At 58.4% G+C, this 23,681-nt stretch overlaps 1 protein-coding gene across 1 annotated transcript; it reads right to left on the reverse strand.

Annotated features, from left to right (window-relative positions):
* Positions 1-4,796: 4,796 nt before the first annotated feature.
* Positions 4,797-23,336, reverse strand: LOC120240549 (granulocyte-macrophage colony-stimulating factor receptor subunit alpha-like). Its single transcript, XM_039245290.1, is given in 14 exon segments — positions 4,797-5,021; positions 5,165-5,412; positions 6,757-6,833; positions 7,105-7,178; positions 8,258-8,339; positions 9,147-9,237; positions 9,916-10,051; positions 12,530-12,536; positions 13,003-13,153; positions 14,096-14,280; positions 14,965-15,094; positions 15,173-15,299; positions 21,505-21,647; positions 23,267-23,336. Coding segments are annotated over 14 exon segments (1,746 nt in total).
* Between the last annotated feature and the right edge of the window lie 345 nt (positions 23,337-23,681).

Genomic DNA, 23,681 nt, shown 5'->3' on the forward strand with positions numbered 1-23,681 from the left:
CCGACGGCCCCCTCCGGCGTCTGCTGCTCCCTGAGTGTCTGTGTCTGCCTCAAACCCAGGGTCACCCGTTCCGTACTTTCCTGGGAATCACCCCCTCTTTCTTTTAAAACTGTTCTTTTCCTGTTCCTCTTTGTTACAGCGCTAATTACCCGAGCTTCCAGGAGGGTCTGCCAAGTTCCTGGCAGCGGTGATTAGGAGCCGTGGGCATGAATGTGGGCGGATGGCCTGCCCAGCTGCGCTCCCGGTCCCAGTGGACACGTCCCTCGTGCCCTACGTGCTCTGTGACTCAGTCCCAGCTTAGGGGCCCCAGGGCCCTGGTTACGTCCCTGTCCGGGCCCAGCTGCTCCTGGACTGGCCCCCTTCACCGCCCGGACCACACACCAACTTCTCGAGGCTCATGACGCTGGGATAAGGGAGGTGTGATCAGAGGTCAGTGTGATTTAGGGGTGCCTGTTGCGCATCCGACTTCGGCTCAGGTCGTGGTCTCACGGTTCGTGGGTTCGAGCCCCGCGTCGGGCTCTGTGCTGACAGCTCGGAGCCTGGAGCTGCTTCTGATTCTGTGTCTCCCTCTCTCTCTGCCCCTTCCCTGCTCGTGCTCGCTCTCTCTCAGAAATAAATAAAACATGGGGCGCCTGGGTGGCTTAGTCGGTTAAGCGTCCGACTTTCGCTCAGGTCATGATCTCGCGGTTTGTGGGTTCGAGCCCCGCGTCGGGCCCTGTGCTGACTGCCAGCTCAGAGCCTGGAGCCTGTTTTGGAGTCTGTGACTCCCTCTCTCTCTGGCCCTCCCCTGCTCGCGCTGTCTGTCTCTCAAGAAAAGAAATAAATAAAACATTAAAAATTTTCAAAGATAGTTCAACGAACCTCAACAGTCATTCGTATAGGGGGATGTAGTCAGCAGAATTCTAAAGGTGCCCTCCAAGATTCTTCTCCCCGTGATTATTGAGTCCAATGTGAATCTAGGAATTCTTGGGAAGGGACTTGGCAAATGCAATTAAAATTACTAGCCAGCCGACTTGAAAGTGAGCAGATTCTCCCTGCATATGCACGACGGTCCAATGGAGTTGCATGAGCCTTAAAAGCAAAAGATGGAGACAGGACACCAGGGAGATGCCTGGAGCTGCTTCGGATTCTGTGTCTCCCTGTCTCTCTGCCCCTCCTCTGCGCACGCTCTGTCTCTCTCTGTCTCAGAAATAAATAAACATTAGAAAACCCTCAGTCTGATACACCTGCAGGTAAGTGAAAGATCTGAGATGAGCGCATCCCGGACGAGGGGGTCCTGAATCCAATGACGGTGTCCTTGTAAGAGACGGAGGAGGAGACGCAGACGCAGAGGAGAAGCCACGTGAAGACGGATCTCAGCGGCCCCGCCCACATCCCAGCGGCCCCATCCTCCCTGGATCTCACTGGTCCCGCCCCCATGTCAGCGGCCCCGCCCCCATCTCCGGGGCCCCGCCCCGCCTGGATCTCAGCGGCCCCGCCCCCATCTCCGGAGTCCTGCCCCGCCTGGATCTCCGTGGCCCCGCCCCATCTCCGGGGCCCCGCCCCGCCTGGATCTCCGTGGCCCCGCCCCCACCTCAGGGGCCCCGCCCCATCTCCGGGGCCCCGCCCCGCCTGGATCTCCGTGGCCCCGCCCCCACCCCAGCGGCCCCGCCCCATCTCCGGGGCCCCGCCCCGCCTGGATCTCAGTGGCCCCGCCCCTTCTCAGCGGCCCCGCCCCCTGGATCTTAGAGTTCAGTGTCCAGATCTGGGAAAGAAAAGACTGAAGCCCCAGGTCGGGCTCCAGCTGCCCCAGGGGAGACCTAGGCCCCCGGCCGCCGTGAGCACGTGTCCAGGGAGCTGAGCAGCCGCTCAGCTGGGGGCTGGGAGACGGACGCTGCGCCCCCAGGAAGGGACGGAGCCGGCCTCCCCGTCCTCCCTCCTCTGGGAGGGTGTGGGGGGGGGGACCCACATGTTAAGACTGGAGGCTGTTCCCTACGTATACAGTAGGAGTCTGATGGATGCTCAGAGCACAGGGCTCTGGGGCCCACGGCCGACGGGGGGGGACTGGCCAGGTGGGGCGGGCACTGAGTTGGGAGCAGTCCCGGTGACCAGGGAGGTGTGGGCACAAGCAGGGACCTGACCCCCCCCACCTGTGCGGCCGGCGGCCCCTCCCATTCGGCCCGTGTCTCCCCTCCCCCCACCGCCCCCAGGGGCGGGGCGTGAGGTGGGGGCTCTCAGGAGCCCCCCCGAGGACCGTGTGCAGCGCGCGGCGGCCGAGGGCCACAGGGCGGAACGGAGAACGGAAGTGGGTGAGGCAGCGGTCACAGCTGGCCCTGCGGGAGACCCAGAATAGACCTTCGCCACTCGGCCAGGTGCCCTGTGCACACGGCCCTGCAGCCTCCAGCCCTGTGCACACGGCCCCTGCTGCCTCCACCCCTGTGCACACCGCCCTGCACCCTCCAGCCCAGAATAGACCTTCTCCATGAGCCCAGCTGGGTGTCCCCTGTGCACACGGCCCCTGCACAACAGACCCCTGAATTAGAGCCTTGCACTATGTTATCATGTATTCTATACAATGTGTACGTGATACAGTAAGTACATTGTTACAATAACTTACAAGACGCACATGAATGTATTATACGCATGTATTAGGTAAGTTTATTATTAGAGAGACATCATGTTTATTATTATACACACATCAGCGTTCTATGCTATCAACACTTTATTAACATTAACGAACCGTGCACTAACGTATAGTAATATTTTCACACTGGCCCCAGGTGCCTCAGGGTCACTTTCTGGTCTGAGGGTCGCCCCGTGACCCCAGGCCTTATGTGTGGGATTCCCGGGAGAACAGGGGCTTCCCTGGTGAACTTGCCCAGCTAAAAATAGCACCGCCCGAAAGGCTCTGCCCTGAGCCCGAAGGGCAGGACGCTCCTGGCTCGAAGATTCCCAGCCGGCTGCTCGGGGACCAGCTTGCCCGCGTCCCCGAGGCTGGCCGCCCGCGGTGTGCAGAGGCTCGCCGGGCACCCTTTCTCCCGGACACGCCTCGGGGTGCGGCCTCTGGGGACGCGGACGTTCGCTCGGGGCCAGCGCGCTCTATCTGGGAGGCCCACAGCCTTTCCGAAATTTTGAGTTTCCCAGGGAGAACAGACACCTCCAGTAACCGGGCTGGGGTGAAGGGTGCTCCCCAAAATTTATGTCCCTTGGAGCCTGAAGAGGGGACCTGATTTGGAAATGACAGGTGTCCTTGTAAGAGACAGAGGAGGAGATGCAGACGCAGAGGAGAAGCCACGTGAAGACGGAGGCAGAGACGGGGGGACGCGGCCACGAGCCCGGGGACCCTGGGGCCCCAGGAGCTGGGAGAGGCGGGAAGGACCCTCCCCTGGGGCCTCAGGAGGGAGCACAGCCCTGCCCCGCCTTGATCTCAGGGGTCCTGCCCCCCCTGGGTCTCAGGGGTCCTGCCCCCCGGGTCTCAGGGGTCTTCCTGGATCTCAGACGTCCGATCTCCAGAGCTGGGGGGTGATGCGCCTGTGGTTGGAAGCCCCGAGTTTGTGGTCATTTGTCACGGCCGCCCCAGGATAGTCCTAAAATAACAAAACTCTTCCTTAGTCTCCCTTCGAGCATAATCACTCACCCCTTGCCCCGCACTCTGGCCGCAGATCCCAGCCCCCAGTCCCCGGAGGCAGAGCCTGGCCAGCCCGTGGGACCCCCAACCCACTGAGGCACAGAGGAGACCGCGCTGGCGAGCGGCACAGGCCAGGGCTGGACCCCACGGCCTTTCCTTAAACCCGTGCAGTAAACCAGAGTCTCCCGGGTCAAGAGCGTCCACACCGCTCCGGCCCGACAGGCTTTTTCAGCAGAAGCTTCTGTCTTTGGCTCAGGAGCCCTCACCCGGTCACTGCCGAGTCCTTCCCGTATTCTCGCTGCTTATCGGCCACGGCACGGGGACCGGGCGGCTCCTCGCGCGGCCGGAGCCGGTGTGGGGTCCCGGTGACCGCTGTCGGCGTGATAATGAGCAAGCGCTTCCTGCGCCTGGAGGACACAGTCCTGTGTGCGGGTGCTGGGAAATCTTCCAAAAGATGCTGACGCTGGGGTTCTGGCCTTGACCCAAAACAGGGAGGTTTTTCAAGAAAAGCCTTGCTTATCAGACAACATCGCCTCTTACGAAATACCTGTTTTTTTCCGTAGAGACTTCTGACGGGTCCGGCTGTGTGCCACGCCATCGGGGCCGGCGTGTCCGTGGCCTGGGTCTGCGTGGGTGCACACGGGCACCCTGATAACTGCGCCCTGGGTCTGCGTGAGTGCACACGGGCACCCTGCTCAGTGCGCCCTGGGTCTGGGTGGGTGCACACGGGCACCCTGCTCACTGCGCCCTGGGCCTGCGTGGGTGCACACGGGCACCCTGCTCACTGCGCCCTGGGCCTGCGTGGGTGCACACGGGCACCCTGCTCACTGCGCTCTGCGTCTGGGTGGGTGCACACGGGCACCCTGCTCCCTGCGTCCTGGGCCTGCGTGGGTGCGCACGGGCACCCTGCTAGCTGCGCGCTGCGTCTTCCGCATCCTCTGCGCCCGGAGAGCCACCACGCGCAGACCAGGACGTCCCCATCCTTGTTTCGGGCCGAAAGCTCTGGGCGCGTGTCCAGGACGTCCCGCAAGATCATCCGAAGCCTCACACTGTGCGTCCTGTGTGCCCACGACTCGGCCGCGTGTCTGCAGGTCTCCGGCCACGGAGAAGGGCGCGCACGGGCCGTGTCTGCCGGGCATCCCCTTGCGAAACCGCGCGGTCCCTGAGGACGCAGCCTCCCTGCTGTGCGTCATAACCGCGTCCCGTGCCGTCGCTCGGCTGGGCCACGTTCCACGGGTGGCCACTCGGTGTCACAGCGCGAATGCAACTCGGGGGCTGTTCGGTGGGCGGGGTCCAAAGGGCCCCTCGCAGGGGGGCCGGGGGCGGTCCGGACACCCTCCCGAATTGGGCTCGGGGTGGGGTTCATGCAGGCTCCTAGGGCAGCGAGGACCCTGCCGAGTCCAGGCTGCAAAGCCTGTGGGTGTGGTGATGCAGTGTAGACAGCCAGTGTAGACACCAGAAGGAGGGCTTCGAGGCAGCTGCTGGGACAGGTGAGCGCCCCCCTTGCACGATGTGATGAAAGGGGTCCCCTCTGACCCCGGGGTCGGACACACCTACTTCTCTGGGGACCCTCCGCCCCGCCGCGCGAGCCCTGGCACGAAGGCCCACGGCCCCATCCACACCCCGCAGCCCCCCGACCCCGAGGGCCACGTTCGGGGAGCCGCCCGCCGCCCCGCGCCCGGCTTTGCGCTCCACAGTGGCTGCCGCGCGCGGGTAACGGGATCCGTGCGGGACCCGCCGCAGGGAGACAGGTGCGCGCCGGGCGCACTTTGGGGACCCCAGGGGCCCCGGGAAGGTGCCCGCGGCTGTTGCACAAATGCGCCAGTTTGTCACTGTACATTTGTAGTTTCCCTTCTGAGTGAAAACTACAAACTGTGGACGGAAACGCGTGAGGAGGAAGAACCCGTGTTGGAGCGGCGGGCGTGCGGTGCGTCCGACTCGGGCTCGCCCGGCCGACTCTGTTCTGCCCCGTTCTGTTCCCTTGTCCGTCTCGCCTCATTTTATCTTGGTTTTTGTCTTGTTTCATTTCATCTTATCTTGTTATTTTCTTTTTTTTTTTAATGTTTTATTTATTTCTAGGAGAGAGAGAGAGACAGCGTGAGCAGGGGAGGGTCAGAGAGAGAGGGAGTCACAGACTCTGAAAGAGGCTCCAGGCTCCGAGCTGGCAGTCAGCACAGAGCCCGACGCGGGGCTCGAACCCACGAACCGCGAGATCGTGACCTGAGCGAAAGTCGGACGCTCAACCGACTAAGCCCCCCAGGCGCCCTTATTATTTTATTTCATTGCATTTTATTTATCTTATTTTTTGTCTTCTCTCATTTGACCTTGTTTTATCTTGTGTTCTTATTATTTTGTTTCATTGTGCTTTATTTTATCTTACGTTTTGTCTTGTCTTACTTTATTTTGTCTTGTGTTATTTTATTTTACTTTATCTTCTTATTTTATTTTTACTATTTTATATTACTATATTCTATCTTCTTATTTTATTTACTTCACTTTATCTTCTTTTATTTTTTATTATTTTATTTTATTTTATCTTATTTTGTTTCACGTCATTTTATTCCATTTTTTATTATTTCATTTTATCTTATTTTATTTTTTAAAATTTCTTTTTATCTCTTTTTTTAACGCTTTATTTATTTCTAGGAGAGAGAGAGAGAGAGAGAGAGAGAGAGAGACAGCGTGAGCAGGGGAGGGTCAGAGAGAGAGGGAGACACAGACTGAAACAGGCTCCAGGCTCCGAGCCGGCAGTCAGCACAGAGCCCGACGCGGGGCCTGAACCCACGAACCGTGAGGTCATGACCTGAGCCAGAGTCAACGCTCAACCGACTGAGCCCCCCAGGCGCCTGTATTTTTTTATTATTTCTTTATTTTCTTATTTTATTTTATTTTACCATCCGGGAAAGGCGCTGTCTCCCTGCGGCCTGCGCCCTGGGCACCGCCCGTCTCACGGCGGGGGGCGGGGGGCGCCCCCAGGACTGTGTAAGGACTGCGTGCTCTCAAGGGGGGGGCCCCGCCCTCTGATCCGATCCTAACCCCCCCCACCCCCCCCCCAGCCACTTGTGTCGTCCCGTTGGGAAACGCTCGCTGCGTAAAGGGCACGGCGCGTTTCCTCCGCGTTTCCAAATTCGCTTTTCAGCTTGCAGGACCGGCCAGGTGCACCGGGGGTGGGGGCGCGGGGGCGCGGGGGGCCCGCCGGCCTCTTTCAGGGTCGCCGTGCGTCCGCCTGGGGCCTCGGAGCGCCGGACACACGGACGGTCAGCGCGCCGCGCGCACGGCCACCACGCGGTACACGCGATCCCACCGTTTGGACGTGAGCACAACCCCCCCCCCCCAAAAAAAAAAAAGGAAAAGCCGGGTTGCGGGGTTCGGGGGCCGCGCTGCTGCGGGTCAGCCGACTGCTCTTCCCAGACGGAGGGAACGGTGCCCACGAGCGCGGTTTCCAGAAGCGCTCCGGGGCGGGACGCACTGCGTGTGCGCGTCCCGGCGCGCGTCACCACGTTCCGTCCAGCGTGACGACGTCCTCGGGGTCCGGGGAGCCGGGCGGCGGGGGGCCGTCGTCCCAGGGGACCTGAGACACGGGAGGCGGCCAGCGCTGAGACCCCTCCCCGCACAGGGGGGCCCCTGCGCCCAAGGAACCATCCGTGCGGGGCGCGCGGACGCAGGGAGACGCGCTCGGGGGAATATTACGCGGCCACGAAAAGGAGCGGATCCCTCACGGCGGCCGTCCGAACTCAGGGACGCCGCCCCCAATTCAAGGGGTGGGGGCGACCCCGGGCAACCGGAGGCTGAGAATCCCCTTTCCAGCCAGTAGCTCATGGGAGGGGTCCTTCGTGCCCACCGTGAAATGGGGACCCGGATCCCCACCCGCAGGCGGCCCCTGATTCCCAGAGAAGCAGGAAACGGGGGTGGGGGGTCCCCGACCTGGTGCGTCGGTCAGACTGTGGCCTGTGGATGCGACCCGGGAAGGCCGGCTGGTCCCCTAACTCGCAGGGCCCTGCGCGGGCCTGACCTGAGACGCACTAGGAAACCCCATAGCCTCGCCCCAATTTTATCCACGGACCCTCAACACCCCCCACCACGGGAGGGCAGCCCAGCTTCGCGGACGACCCGGGGTGCGGAGCCCCCACGGGCTGCTTTGGGTGCGTCATCAGGGGGAGGCACTTGGGGCTCAAGGAGGCGAAGGCGGCTCTATCTGGAAATGGGGTGTTTCTTCGCCCACGTGATGGGTCCGAGGTGTGGCGATGGGGGAGGGGGTGCCGGTCTCCCCCAGCGCCCGCCCCGGGAGGGGCCCCACCAGCCCCGGATGTGCAGCAGGGAAGAGGCGCCATGCGCGTCTCCGCAGAGGGGGGACCGTGCGTCTCCGTGGCCCGGGGTTTCGGCTTCTGGGGTGAGCGCCCCCCGTGCACCGCCTTGTGTGCTGGAGGCGGCTCGACCCGCGTGACCCCTCCGCTGACCCCCGCGCACCAGCGGCGCACCCCGGGACAGCCCCGCCTCCAGGGACCTCCCCCGCCCGCACCCCGAGACCTCACACACCCCCGGACAGCCCCGCCTCCAGAGACCCCCCCACCCGCACCCCGGGACCTCACACACCCCCGGCCGCCGGGAGGGGACGCGCCCACCTCTGGGTGCGGACGGAGGGTCACTCACCGCGGGGGCGGTCGTGAGGGCCTGGGCGACCTCCTTCCTCACCTGCGGGATGGGAGGGAGCAGCCTGCGCGTCACGGAGAACCTGCGGGGACGGACACCGTGAGGGGCACCGAGGGCGGGCGCCCCGCCCCCCAGCCGCCGCACGTCCCTCCGGGAGAACCCTGGTGCCCAGGAACCCCGGCCAGGTCGGGGCGCCCCTGCGCCGCGGAGCCCCCAGGACTCCCCGGGGGTTTGAATCTGGTCCCCGCGTATCAGGGACCTGGGGCCCCAGGTGGGAGGCGGACGCCCCGCCCACAGCTCCGGGGTCTCCTGGACACTCCCCTGCCGCGGGGCGGGGCTTGTCCAGGGTCACCGGCCTGCTCCCCCCCCCCCCCCCCCCCCCCCCCCCCCCCGTCACCATCCCTCCCCAAGAACCCGCGTAATTGAGGCACCAGGAGGGCCGCCCTCACCGCGGACCCTGCGAGCAAGTCCCAGCTGTGGACACGGGGCGGGGCCTCCGGGTCGTGCTTTGCGCCCCCCACCCCCCCTCGGGCGACCTCAGGGCGCAGGGTCTGGACCCGGAGGGCTCTCGGCTGGGAGAAGAGCAGCCCACAGGCACACGGGGCGGGAGGGTCCTTCCGACCTCGCCCCTGCGGCTGTGTGGCCGCGGGTCGCGGCTGACGCAGCAGAGACCCCGCTCCTGGGGGGCAAGTCCCTCCCGTTCGTCGCCAGCGCTAAGCAACCTCGACTCGGCTCCTCCCGCCTCTGGGTTCGAGGCCCACGTCTCCGGATTCGCGGGTCCCCTCCCCGGATGCGCGGGCCCCCCTCAAAGTTCGCGGGCCCCGGCCGCCCCCGGGGTCCGGGTCAGCGCCGCGTGGCCTCCTGGGAAGGGCGGGTGGGGGGCGCTTACCGTCTGCACACGAACGCGAAGACGAGCGCGGCCGCCGCGGCGCCCCCCGCGAGCCCGAGCAGGGCGCCGCCGGAGTCCCGCTCCCCGAGGCCTGGCGGGGAACAGACGCGGATCAGGGGCGCGCGGGGTCGGCCTCGCGCACACCAAGCGCCCCGGCCACGCGCGGGGTGGGGGGCGAGGCCGCGGGGCTGCGGCGCGGAGAGCGATTCCGCGGGACTCAGGAACGCTGGCCTGGCCGGGCGGATCTGACCTTTCTGGGCTACCGGGCCCTCCCAGGGCGCCCTCCTCCAGGCCCCATCCCCCACCCCTGCCCCCGAGAGATGGCCCCCCGGATACATTTGCACGAGGAGACAACTAGTTCCCCACAACGCAATCCTGCTCCATGGACGCTCAGGGTCAACACCACACTGCATTGCCAAAGGAATGAATGCCTAACTGCGAAACCTGAACGCAGGTGAGAGGCGTGTTTTCCGTCTCACCGGAGGTTTCCTTGGGTAGCTCCGTTTTCTAGAAAGAACGCGCCCCAGGAGTGCATTCGAGGCTCTTCTGGGAGGGGGCTGCCGGCCTGCAGAGCAGGTAGGCATCCAACTGGTGCATACTCCGAGCGGTCACCCCGAAACGGTGAACGGGGCCCCCCGGGTCTCACAGCTGTGATGACGTCAGGGTCCGAGGTGACCTCGTCCTGGACGGGGGTGGGGGCGTGGACCCCGAGTCCACGCAAGAGGCGGACGGGGCGGGGGCGGCGGGGCCCGGGGTGTCGGGCGCTCACCCAGCCGCGCGGCGGGGCTCCAGTCGCTCCACACGTGGCCGTACACGTACCGCACCCTCGCCCGCAGGGCGGCCTCGCCCCTGAGCGCGGAGCCGGGCATCGCGTACACATTGCGGTCCTGGCCCCGCTGGAAAACCTGCGAGGGAAGAGGGGGCCGTGTGCGCCCGCGGGGATCAAGGGCGGCTCTTTGGGGTGTCCCAGCCCGGACGTCGCAGACAACGGACGGGGTACTTACAGGGTTACTGCCGGCGGGGGTACCCTGTGAACACGGAAAAATTGTTAGTGTTTTCTGCATCGTCTGCAAATGTGGGGACCCCCCCCACCCCCACCCCCGCCTCCCAGGACTGGTGTGAAGAAGCCTCAGACCTTCCCTTCCGGTCGGAGAGCAGAAGACTGGGAATGAGGGGGTGCCTGAAATCGCCCCGTGGGGACACCTCCCTTCCAGGAACGACCGACTGTACCCTCAATCCCTTCCGCAGGGGGGGTTCCGCCCACAAAGAAGGCTTGTACATCAAAACACCTGTTCTACACCCTCGTTTTCTAGAAACTTCGTTCTTCTAGAAGCTTTTTCCTTCCCTTTCCCTTCAACCTAGTTAGGCGGGTAAGCCCCAAACTGTAGCTATTCAAGATTCACTTGTTTGCTGAGCTCCCATACGCAGAGGAATAACATTGGCCTTTCGTTTCTCCTCTTAGTTGTCCCTTTTGTTTATTTATGTATTTTTAATTAAGATATTTTTCAACGTTTATTATATTTTGTGACACAGAGCACAAGTGGGGGTGCAGAGAGAGAGAGGGGAGACACAGAAGCAGAAGCAGCTCCAGGCTTTGAGCGGTCAGCACGGAGCTCGACGCGGGGCTCGAACCTGAACTGAAGTTGGACGTTCAACCGACTGAGCCCCCCAGGCGCCCCTCCCTTTTGTTTAATTCGCATCCCGCAGGTGCAGGACGTAAGAGGGAAGAGAAACTTCAATGCAAAGTTCCCTTGCTGTGAATTTACTGCCGGCTCGTGAATGTTCTCCGGGGATCGTACAGGTGGCGGGAAGGCGGCCCCTAAGGTACCATTTGTTCGAGCGTTCAGGTGTGTAGTACGGACGAAGCGCCTCAGAGGCCGTCGCCCATGCCAACCCGTATTTGCCGGAAGCATCTGTGAGGCTCTGCGGACAGAGCTGGTCGGGAGCTCACCACCAACGGGGACCTGCCCCCGGCGTCCTGGTGCCTGGGGCATGACATGCACAGGACAGCGGGCTTGCACACCTGTGTGAGGCCACCTGGGTGAGGCCACCTGGGTGAGGCCACCTGGGTGAGGTCACCTGGGAGAGGTCATCTGGGTGAGGCCACCTGTGCGAGGCCACTTGTGTGAGGCCACCTGGGTGAGGTCACCTGGGTGAGGTCACCTGGGAGAGGTTATCTGTGTGAGGCCACCTGTGTGAGGCCACCTGTGCGAGGCCACCTGTGCGAGGTCACCTGGGTGAGGCCACCTGTGTGAGGTTATCTGGGTGACACCACCTGTGTGAGATCACCCGTGTGAGGTCACCTGTGTGAGGTCACCTGTGTGAGGCCACCTGTGCGAGGCCACTTATATGGGGTCACCTGTGAAGTCAGCTGTGTGAGCTCACGTGCGAGGTCACTTCTGTGAGGTCACGTGTGCATAGCTCACTGTTCAGGTCACCAGTGAGAAGACACCTGCTTATCCTCCGTCACCGGTGAGGTGAGCTCACCTGTGTGGAGTCCCACACATGAGCCCTGGGGACGGATCGGGGACAGCAGATCCACGGCTGGCGGTGGGTCCCGTGGGCAGGAGAGGGGCTCTCGTGGCGTCTGGGGGCCGCGCACACACGGATATTCCTGACATTCACTCATTCGGCAACATTTATTGAGCACCAATGTGTGCCCGGCTCTGCCGTCGCCGTAGGTATCCGAACAGGGACCCCCTGTGCTCAGGCAACTCGCCCGCTGGACGCAAGAGGCAGAAAACAGAGGCAGAGGAACGTTCCGGTAGCGGCTGAGTGCAGACGGGGCCGGGGAGAAGGCGGACAGGGAGGCGCGATGCAGACGCACCGGCGGTGGTCAGAACGGGCGCGGATACGGACACGGACCCCGCACTTGGGGGTGCAGGCAGAGCCTGGGGGCAGCGGCAGCAGTGTGTGCAAAGGCCCTGGGGTCTGGGGTGCTCGGGACCGAATCCCCCAGGCAGGGGCGCAGGGGGAGCCTGGGGGACGCGGGTGTCAGTGTGCGGGACAGTGTGTGACGAAGACGAGAACGGGTTTTGCCCGTGACCCTCCCTCTGTGAGGGACTCACACGGCGAGGCCCCAGGTCGTGAGGAAACGGAGAGGCTGCGTCGGCCGGAAAGTCCCCAACTTCCAGGACTCGGGGACGAGGCCAGATGTGGGGCTCAGGGGGGACGTGGTCACGCTGAGCACCCAGGGGGGCGTCCCCTGCACGTGACCCAGCGTGACCCAGCCTGGAGCCTAGTTCTGTGTCTCCCTCTCTCTTTGCGCCTCCCCTGCTCATTCTCTCTCTCTCCCAGAATAAATAAATAAGCTTAAAATAAATAAATAAAGATAAATGCTATTTTGGGGTACCCGGCCGGCTCCTTTGGGGGGGGCATGCCACTCTTGAGCTCGGAGTTGTGGATTTGAACCTCTGTGGGTGGAGGCTGTGGTATGTGCAAAGGCCCTGGGGTCTGGGCTGCTCACGACCCAATCCCAAATTGTGCGTAGAGATTACTTGAAAAAAAAATTTTATAAATAATTTTTAAAGTATATTGATTTAGAGAGAGACACGGAGAGAACGAGCAGGGGAGGGTCCGAGAGACAGGGAGAGAATCCCAAGGATTCAGCACAGGCCCTGACGCGGCGCTCGAACTCACGAACGATGACATCACGATCTACCGAAACCAAGAGCTGATGCTTAACCCGCGAGCCACCCAGGCGCTCCCAGAGAGACTACTTTTTAAAAATAAAAAAAAAAAAGTAAGTCGGTATCATAAAAAAGGGGTGACACGCCCGTGCCGGGCCCGTGGGTGGGGGGGGCCGGGAGCTTTGCACACGAGCGAACGGGCCGGACCGCGGCTGTGGGGCGTTCACGGTCAGGTGCTGCTTACCGCCGTCTGGACGTCCAGCTCATAGCACAGCATGTGACTCGAGATGTCGAATCGGATCGTGGGGTTGTCCCAGCGGATGACGTGGTGCGATCGATTGTGGGCGACGGTGAGGTTCGCGGGCGGGTCGTACTTCTCTGCCGCCAGACACACAACACACACACGCGGGTCAGACGGTCCTGATCGGGGAACGGGCCGGGGCGACGCGCCCCCTCTCTGACCTCGGCTCTGCGTTTCCGTAAACCTGAAACGGCCTTAAAAACGGAGCCTCACAGGGGTCCCTGGGGGCTCAGTCGGTTGAGCGTCCGACTTCGGCCCGGGTCGCGATCTCTGGGTTCGAGGATTCGAGCCCCGGACGGGCCTCACCGCTGTCGGTGCTGAGCCCGCGTTGGGTCCTCTGATCCCCTCTCTCCGCCCCTCCCCCGCTTGCACTCTCCCCAAAATAAACATTTTTTCAGCAAGAAATAAGGATTTCCATGAATCCCGACTCCGGGGAAGTTGTAGGTGTTTGATGACCAGAAAGTCGGAACCAAGACGAATCTGAACAAACGACCTGTGCTGACGTCACCCCGTCTCTCATTAGTTTCCACATAAACTTTCCTCAGTTTACCACCTCTTTTTGTTTGTTGGGTCATAACTCCCCAATTCATTGCTTTCTATTAAAATTTCTTTTTTTTTTAAGTCCAAGCAGACTCCACACCGTCAGCGCAGAGCCCGATCCGGGGCTCGAACCCATGAACGTGTGAGATCATGACCTGAGCTGAAAGCAAGAGTCGGATATTTAACCGACTGAGCCCCCCCAGGGGCCCTCAATCATTTCCTTCATATGAAGGCCCCATTCCATGTGTATAAAAAATACATTAAGTGTGTATGTTTTCTCCTATTAATATAGTGCTTGTCAGTTTAATTCGCATGCCCCGTTCACCAACCTAAGAGTGTAGAGGATAATCTTTTTTCTTGTTTTGCGTTTCCATGCACAGGAAGGCCCTGATGTGCCTCTTGGGGAAAATGCAAGTACTAGATATGGATCTCGCTTCCCCGGGTCGGCGGGGAGAAGGCACAGTGAGGCAGCGTCTTACCCATTTGAACGGCTTTAAATGGAGTGAAATCCAAAAACGGGATCTGTGTTTCCCTGCTGGTTCCGTTCAGCAGGAAGAAGTAATTATCCATCCTGTGGGGTTTGCCGAGCTGATCAAAATGGCAGCCCACACGTGTCCCCGTGGCATCGACGACGTAGTGGACACATTCCGCCTCGGCCTCATGACTGTCACGTACAAGAGGGACATTTAGGGGCACGTTTAAGTCGAGGTGGTGACGAGGCGCCTGGGGGGCTCAGTCGGTTGAGCGTCCGACTTCGGCTCAGGTCATGATCTCGCGGTTGGTGGGTTCGAGCCCCGCGTCGGGCTCTGTGCTAACAACTCGGAGCCTGGAGCCTGGAGCTGCTTTGGATTCTGTGTCTCCCTCTCTCTGCCCCTTCTGTGCGTCTCTTCATCAGCAGAGCCGGAACCAGAGTTCGAACCCATGAACCGTGAGATCATGACCTGAGCCCAAAGCAAGAGTCGGACACTTAACTGACTGAGCCCCCCAGGCGCCCCTCAACCATTTCTTTTCTATGGAGGCCCCACTCCGTGCATATAAAAGTAAACATTGCATGCTTTTCTCCTGTTAATATAGTGCTTGCCAGTTTAATTTGCACGCCCTGTTCACAAACCTAACAGTGTAGAGGATTTTTTTCCCCCTCGTTTCGCATTCCCTCGCACAGGAAGGCTCTGATGTGCCTCTTGGGAAAATACACGTACTAGACACGGGTCCCGCCCCCGGGGCAGCCAGAGGCCGCTCACCCCCGGCCCCTGGGCCAAACGCTTCTGAAGCCTCGCTGGGCCCCACGCGGGCTTAGCACTGAAGTTAGGTCCCCGCCTAGATGCCAGGGGCGGGGGGTGCGGCTCACCTGGACGCCCAGGAGAAGAGGCGATACTGGACGTCAGCCGGGGCGGCGGGGCCCGGCGCCCAGCTGCAGTTCATGAAGCGCACGTGGTAAATGAGGCAGGAGAAGTTCACGGCTCCGGAACCTTCCCTGCCTGGGGAGACGGCGCCCAAAACCCTGAGCCGGTGGGGACGTGCCGGGAACCCTGCGCTCCCCGCTGACGGGACCTCACCTGGGTTGGCGAAGCTCAGGACTCGTTGGAACACGGCCCCATCACAAGTGACGTTCAGGGTCAGGGTGGCCCCGCTGCGCAGCACGGAGTTGGGGAAGGCGCACACGTAGCTGAGGTCCTGCGTCACCTGCAGAGGCCACAGTTCACTGTCGGGAGGCGTCCCTGCCCCGTGTCCCTGCCTCGGACCCGCCGGAGACCCCTCCACCCACCCCAGCAGCGCCCTGAGGTCACCGCGCGTGCAGGACACACTTCCCCGGGGCAGCGCCCACCTCGCTTCGTTTCCCCGAATAACTACGGTCGTCACAGACCACGGCCTGACCCACGACGGCCGGGACCACACGAATGCCGATGACGTCCCTGCTTCTGTCCCCGTTTCCCACCTGGGCATGAGGACCGTTCTCAGAACAGGGAGGCGCGGAATGCCCGCAGCCCTGATGTGACTCACAGCGGAAAGTTCTAATACATTCCGCGGACCCGGGGTCTCGGGGGGAAGTTTTATGACCATGAGCAGGACGGAAAGTTGGCACCGGCTCGGACCGGCATGAACAAACTGACTAAAACTAACCCTGTCCTCCAATAGTTTCCTTCAAATGTCTTCCTTCCCCCAATTTCTGCCCTCGGCCTAGTTTCCTGTCTCTCGTCACATCTGCATGATTTACTGCTCTGTGTGAAAAAAAATGGTATAAAACTCTCAAGTCTCACTGCTTCATTGGGGCCATTTTCTTCCTTCCCTGAAGCCCCCACCTCGTGGCACCTTGAATTTTTACCAGTATAGAAAACCTGCCTCAGTGAATCTGGCTTTTGTGTGTCTAATTTGCAGAGCTCCATCACGGCACTTAAGAGTGTAGAGGAAAAGAGTTTGTGCTTGCCTGCGCCACTAGAAAGTTTTCCCACTTCTCTGCCTGACTTTGAGGCTCCGCAAAGGTAAGAGACGGTGGCCCTAGAGCCTGGACCGCTGTGGGGTGGGGACCGAGGGGGGACGGGGTGTGCAAATGTGCCTGACAATCCAGCCGGGGCCTGCCCTCTGGAATCTGGCCTCCAGAGTACATTCTGGAAGGGGGTTCTGCATGCGTGTGGGTGACAGTCCCAGATCCCTGCACTAGGTCCCTGGCACTTACCAGGCCTGGTGTGGGGGGCGGGGGGAGACTCCCATCATTTAAAGAAAAGCAGGCGGGAAAATCCGGGATTTGCAAAAAATCAGGTAATTGACAAGCAATAGGACCCTGACCAGGGAGGAAGCTTGTGGGCAACACATTCAGAGATTTTAGTAGGAAAATGTGTCAGAAGCAGTAAATGCACCAGGGCTTGGCGCCTGGGGGGCTCCGTCGGTTAAGCGGCCGACTTTGGCTCAGGTCGTGATCTCACGGTCCGTGGGTTCGAGCCCCGCGTCGGGCTCTGTGCTGACAGCTCGGAGCCTGGAGCTGCTTCGGATTCTGTGTCTCCCTCTCTCTCTGACCCTCCCCTGCTCATGCTGTCTCTCTCTCTCTCTCAGAAATAAATAAAACATTAAAAAATTATAAAAAAAAGAAATAAATGCACCAGGGCCCATTTGTGACTGAGACAAGGAGGAAAGGACGCTGTCGGGTGATGAAGGGCCCCGTCCTTCTCAACCTGTGTGTGGGGGGGGGGGGGGGGGGGGCGCTTGAGGATGGGCGGAGACCTTTGTCTGATTTACCTACACATTCCTTTTTTTTTTTTTTAATGTTTTATTTATTTCTAGGAGAGAGAGAGAGAGACAGCGTGAGCAGGGGAGGGTCAGAGAGAGAGGGAGTCACAGACTGAAACAGGCTCCAGGCTCCGAGCTGGCAGTCAGCACAGAGCCCGACGCGGGGCTCGAACCCACGAACCGCGAGATCATGACCTAAGTGAAAGTCGGACGCTTAACCGACTAAGCCACCCAGGCGCCCCATTACCTACACATTCCTATATTTATCTTTTTCTCTGCGCTTCAGCTTTTTACAGATATTCTTAATTTTCATTTTTTTATTGTGCTTAGATAACCAGAAAACAGCATTTCGATCCCTTTGAGGCGGCCCGGGGGAGGCAGTGAGCACATTTGCAATGTCGGGCGGCCACTACCTCTGTTTCCAGAACATTCTCATCCCCTCCCCCATCCCCACGCAGAGCGGACCCCTTTCCTCAGCCCCTGGCAGACCCTGATCCACTTTCACTTCTCAAGAGTTGTTGTTGGGGGCATATGACGTCACCGCGATCAGACAGTGTAGCCTTTTGTGCAACATAGTTGCAAACGTGATGCACATTGTAGCGGGGGCCACGCTCCGGTCTCCTTCATGGGCGAAGGGGACTGCTCATTTCTCATCATCGTCCTGCCCGGGACCCCGGCACCTGTCCCTGGCCCCCCACCCCCACCCCGGGCCGGGAGGGAATGCGGAACTGGCACAAGGGGATGGGCCGCGGGGGACCCAGAGCCGCCTCCCAACCAGCGTCACGTGCAGAACGCCGAGAGCTGAGGACACGGGGTTAAAAAAAGCTGGAGAGGAAACTCGGAGCGAACCGGAGAACTGTCAGCACTGCTGCATCCTGTTTGTGAAGCCCCTGCACTCCGGGGGCGCAGGGGGGGCCGCGGTGGGCGCTCAGCGTGGACTGGCCAGGAGGTGGATGATTACAGACACGCGCACTTCCTCAAGTTCAAGTCCTGGGAAACCCGAGCCCCTCAACTTCAAGTCCTGGGAAACCCGAGCCCCTCAAGTTCAAGTCCTAGGAAACCCGAGCCCCTCAAGTTCAAAACCTGGGAAACCCGAGCCCCCCAAGTTCAAGTCCTGGGAAACCCGAGCCCCCCAAGTTCAAAACCTGGGAAACCCGAGCCCCTCAAGTTCAAGTCCTAGAAAACCCGAGCCCCTCAAGTTCAAGTCCTAGAAAACCCGAGCCCCTCAAGTTCAAGTCCTAGGAAACCCAAGCCCCGTTAGCATGTGTCTGCACCAAACGCGGTGCAGAAAGTTACACGGGGGGGGGGGGGGGGGGGGGGGGGGTGGTGGCTGGAAATCCTCAGGCTGCGAAGAACCCCTATCCCGCCTCCTATCCTGCTTTGCGGGGGTGGGGGCTGCTAAGGAAGGAATAAAAACACGAGTTTGAGGGGCGCCTGGGTGGCTCAGTCAGTTAAACATCTGACTTTGGCTCGGGTCATGATCTCACAGTTCATGGGTTTGAGACCCATGTCGGGCTCTGTGCTGACAGCTCAGAGCTTGGAGCCTGTTTCAGATTCTGTGTCTCCCTCTCTCTCTGACCCTCCCCTGCTCACGCTGTCTCTCTCTCAGAAATAAATAAAACATTTTAAAAAATTAAAAAACAAACAAACAGAAAACAAAACAAAAAAACCCCCCACGAGTTTGAGGAATGCTGTTCCATCAGCCCCAGCCTGTCCTGTCTTCCCTCCGGCTCGGCTGCTGGGCTCACGGAAAACCCCAAATCCCACCGAGAAATTGTGCAATTCTGCGACCCACCGCATGTTCTGACTCTGCAGAAAAGTGCTCAGGTCTCAACAAAGAAGGGAACCCGAGGATTAAACACACACACACACACGCACACACACACACACATAGACACACTGGAAGGAGCTTTTCCCTAACAAAGCCCTGGGAGATGACTGAGCCAGTTGAGATGAAGGCTCAGCAAGCGTCTCCTAACATCACGACCTCTCTCTGCAGAAGAACGAGCTTTTTTTTCTTCTTCTTTTTTCTTTCTCCTGCAGCAGAAAACCCTCAGAATTGTGCAGACCACACGGAAGGAAATGAACCACAAACCCAACCCCCCCCAACACACAAATGTCGGCTCTTAAGAAAATACAGACTCCATTTTCTGTTGCTCGCACAGCTCAGATCAAACGCCACTCACAGAATATTCTGGAAAGAGCTGATTTCATTCAACATTTTTTAAAAATGTGAGACATCTGGCGGGCTCGGTCGTAAAACCGTGCGACTGTTGATCTCAGGGTTGTGAGTTTGAGCCCCACGTTGGGCGTAGAGATTTCCTTAAAAATAAAATCTTAAAAAAAAATGTAAAACGATAAAAAAGCACAACACTCCAAACACCAGGTTCAGACACTGAACTCATGCTTTTTTAAAAATTGTGCTAAGCTCAGAGGCACCTCGGGGGCAAAGTAGGTTAACGTCCTGATGCTCGATCTCGGCTCAGGTCATGATCTCACCGTTTGTGAGTTCAAGCCCCACATCAGGCTCAGCGCTGACCGCGTGGAACCTGCTTGGGATTCTGTCTCTCCCTCTGTCCGCCCCTCCCCTGTTTGTGCTCAGAGAAATAAACTTAATTTTTTAAAAAAAATATTGTACTAAGCTTGTGCATGGTCTGTTTTACTGAGGTCGATGCAGGGAAACGAGGAGGGGAAAAAGTGAGGCTCCCAAAACAAGCTTTCAAGACTGTGCAAATTTTGGGGGGAAAAATCTTATAACAGCAAGAATGTAAGGGAATCTCTGTGTTCTGAAAAAGAAGGTTTTTGCCTTTTTTCTTTCTCTTTTTTTACATCAACAGGCACTGTTGTCATTTGTACAGAAACGCTGAACTTTCGAGGGTTTTCTGGAATTTGCAATGAAAATGGAAATGGAAACAAAGTGCATACGGTTCTGGGGGAAGGAGCCACATGAGCATTCTTTGTAAACGGATAACGTTCGGACAACCGGACGCTGTTTCCGAACACGCTGACTTTATAAGGAGATCAAGGAACTTTGGACACAGAGCCCGTAGCCTCAGGGGCTTTCCTCCACCGACAACAGCAAACGCTTGTAATTTAAAAAGTGTCTCCCCCTCCCCCTCCCCCCAGGACTCTCTCTGGACGGAACGCAATACCCCCATCAGCCTGCGGGTGGCGCCAGAGGCTCCCGCATAAAACTCCTACTCAAGCCTGCGGTAAATCGAGCGGAAACAAAACAAGGCCCAGCTGCTAATTCTCCAACATGGCGTTTTCCGCGGTTTGCATTTCCGTGTCATTATAGACCCATTTTACGGAGCAATCCCGACGGGCCCAGCGTGGAGGGGATCTGAGCTGCTGGAAGCGCCCAGGGCAGGATTAGTACCTGCTGCCCTGTCCGGGGCACCCCCACCCGCTGTGGGGCCCTCCCCCGGGGAACCCCATAATTGTTATAAGCTGAAGACACTTGGATTCAAGAGATGCAGAAAGAAACATTTGGGGGGAAGTTTCTCTCATCTGACTAAAATTTTTTTCAACATTTATTTAAATTTCTTCTAATGTTTATTTATTTTTGAGAGAGTCAGACAGACGGCAAGCGGGGAGGGGCAGGGAGAGGGGGAGACACAGAATCTGAAACAGACTTGAGGCTCCGAGCTGTCGGCACAGAGCCCGATGTGGGTGTCAAACCCACAAACCGTGTGATCATGGCCTGAGGTAAAGTTGGACACTTAGCCGACTGAGCCACCCAGGCGCCCTGTCTTCCCTTTTCCCCACTTGTTAGCTGTAGAAGGTCTTAACTTGACTTATTCACTGGGCTACTTTTTTTGTAAGCTCCATAGGCATAGCAATACATTTCCTTCCTTCTCTTCATCTCTCATCAGGTTAATTCACAGCCCCTGGACACCGAACCTAAGAGGGTACATACTAATTTTCCTTCCCCGACATCCTTGGAATGAAGCTAAGGAAGTATCTGAACTGTACGCTGGCTGAGTGAACGTAGCCCACAGACCGTGATGGAGTCGGGGAGGGGGGGTGTTCTGATGTGAAGGGCGTGGAGTGCACATAACGGACAAATCCGTGTCTTTCCCCCTCCTCCCTCACGGAAGGAGAGAAATCAAAGTAAAGGCGGGTGCAGAAAAGACGGCTGTTACGTTCTTCCTCAATACGCGGGATTTAGTGTGTAAATTTTACCCCCACCGTCCGACTCTGGCTCAGGTCATGATCTCACCGTTCGTGGGTTCGAGCCCCACATCGGGCTCTGCGCTGACAGCTCAGAGCCTGGATCTGCTTCCGATTCTGTGTCTCCCTCTCTCTCTGCCCCTCCCCTGCTCACGCTGTCTCTGTCTCAGAAATAAATAAAACATTTTAAAAAATGGTACCAAAGCTCCCCACACTTTGGGTATTCAGTTCCTTCCTGTTCATCTTCATGGATGTAAAAAGTTAAAACAGGAACAAATCTGTATGTTTTTTCTTCCCCCAAATCTTGCATTTGTCATTTTAATTTGCACACCCCTATTTCCGAACATAAGCGTATATAGGATTGTTTTTTTCTTCCCGGACAAAAGCACTAAGAGGAGAAATCAAAGCTGTCTGGGGACTCGAGAGTCATTTCACAGGAAAATTCAGGATTTAAAAGGAGCAAAGCCGTAAGGCGCGAGGCTCGGACACGCACCTGCGGGTCTACCCTGGCGGAATAGTCCGGCGGCGTGTCTATGATGCATTCGTGCCCACTCACGTTTCTCATGTAATTCCAGGTTAGCATCTTTTTCCTTGAATCCAGCTGCATGTTCACAATAGGAGATACATTCTTTTGCTCTGTGATAAAAAACAAAAAAATTAAACCCACATTATCAGAGCGCGTGGGGGGCTCGGTCCGTCAAGCGTCTGTCTCTTGATTTTGCTCAGCACCTGATCTCAGCGTTCGTAGCATCGAGCCCCAAGGTGGGCTCTGCGCTGACGCACAGCACCTGCTTGGGATTCCCTGTCTTTCTCTCTCTCTGCCCGTCCCCAACTCGTGTGCTCTCTCTCAAAAATATGTTGTATGGAAACCAATTTGACAATCAGTTATATTAAAAAATATAAAAGTAAATAAAATGAAATTAAAAAATAACATAAACTTTTTGAAACAAGTGGAAAGACATTTAAAAAACAAAGCACAATGATGTCACTTCATACCCATGAACTTAGCTATAGTGATAGTAACTCGAGAAACACAGAAAGTAATTTGAAAAATACAGAGAAATTAGGTATAGTGATAATTTGAAAAATACAGAAAATAATTTGAGATATACAAGTTAAGTGCAGTAATAATTTGAAAAATACGGAAAAATACAGAGGCACGTAAGCAGGCTCAGTCGGTGGGGTGTGCAACTCTTGATCTCAGGATTGTGAGTTCAAGCCTTACATGTAGAGATGAGTTAAAAATAAAATCTTTAAAAAATAAAAAAATATAGAAAATAATCTGAAAACCAAACAAGTTAGCGATAGTAATGATAAATCGAAATTTTCAGAAAAATACAGAAAGTAATTTGAGAATACAGACAAGTTAGCGATAGTAATAATTTGAAAATTTCAGAAAAATACTGAAAATAATTTGAGACTATTTAAAAATAAAATCTTTAAAAAATTAAAAAGAAAAGAAAAATACAGAAAGTAATTTGAAACATACAGACAAGTTAGCGATAGTGACAATAAAGTGAAATTTTCAGAAAAATACAGAAAATAACTTGAAACATACGGACAAGTTAGTGATAGTGACAATATTTGAAAATTTCAGGAAAATACAGAAAGTGATTTGAAAAATATATCAAACACTGCGGGGGCTGGAGCCCGGGGGCTCCTGGGTGGCTCCGGCCGCTGAGCATCCGACCGCGTGTGTCCTCACGGGAAAGCAGAGCGTGGCCGCCCCCAGGCCCAGAAGGACGTGGCATTTCCCGTGGTCACTGCACACGTTTTCTGCTTATTTATTGGGGGGGGGGGCAGAGAATCCGCGCAGGCCCCCGCGGTCAGGGCACGACCATGACATTGAACCCTGGAACCCTGAGGTCAGGCCCAGAGCCCAGACCAAGGGGCGGACGCTGACGGACTGAGTTCCCGGGCGCCCTCTGCTGCGGGGGGATGTCTGCCTTCTCCCGCACCTGCGGGGAGAGGCTTTGCGGGTCGGGGGTCCCGGGCGGGGGTGTCAGCAAGCTTCTCCCGGACACGCGGCGGGTCTGACCCCCGGACGGTTCGGGGTCTGGGGATCAATCTTCGCCTTTGGGCCCCTGACTGTCTTCGGGGATCACGTCCACCAGTAGTGTGATTTGCAGAAGGACCCCTTCCCCTCCGGGGACGGGTGGGGGGCCCTTGGGTCTGCGGGGAGGGTCTTCTGCCCCCTCCCAGCATCAACGGGGAGTGGGCATCGCACCCCCTCCGGACGCCCACGCCCCACCCACCCGGCCCTGGCTCTGCGCCGCTCGCCGAGGTCAGGAGCACGAAGTTCACCACGTGCAGCAGGGCCGCCATCCCCAGCCTCACAGCTGCCCCTGCACAGGACGACACAGCCGGTCAGAGGTCAGGTCCCCGGCGCGGCCGGGACCCTCCCCTGCACCCCCCACCCCCGGGGGCAACAGCCGGCGTGAGCTCTGGCGCTTCTTTTCCACCGTTCCTCTTGTGGAACGGGCGACGAACACACTGCTCCACAGCAGCCACTTTGGGGTATGAGGCAGGTCAGTCTGCACCCGAGCCGAAGCCCTGGGGTGACCTTTGCCTCTACTCACAGAGGTCCCGGCAGGTGGGGACGGCCCCCCATCACCCTCAGGGACCAAAGCCATGGTTTACAGGGCGTCAGCTGCACCGGCGTCCCTGTGA

Source organism: Hyaena hyaena, unplaced genomic scaffold (genome assembly GCF_003009895.1).
Source record: "Hyaena hyaena isolate Hyena2069 unplaced genomic scaffold, ASM300989v1 scaffold_259, whole genome shotgun sequence".
Classification (NCBI taxonomy): domain Eukaryota; kingdom Metazoa; phylum Chordata; class Mammalia; order Carnivora; family Hyaenidae; genus Hyaena; species Hyaena hyaena.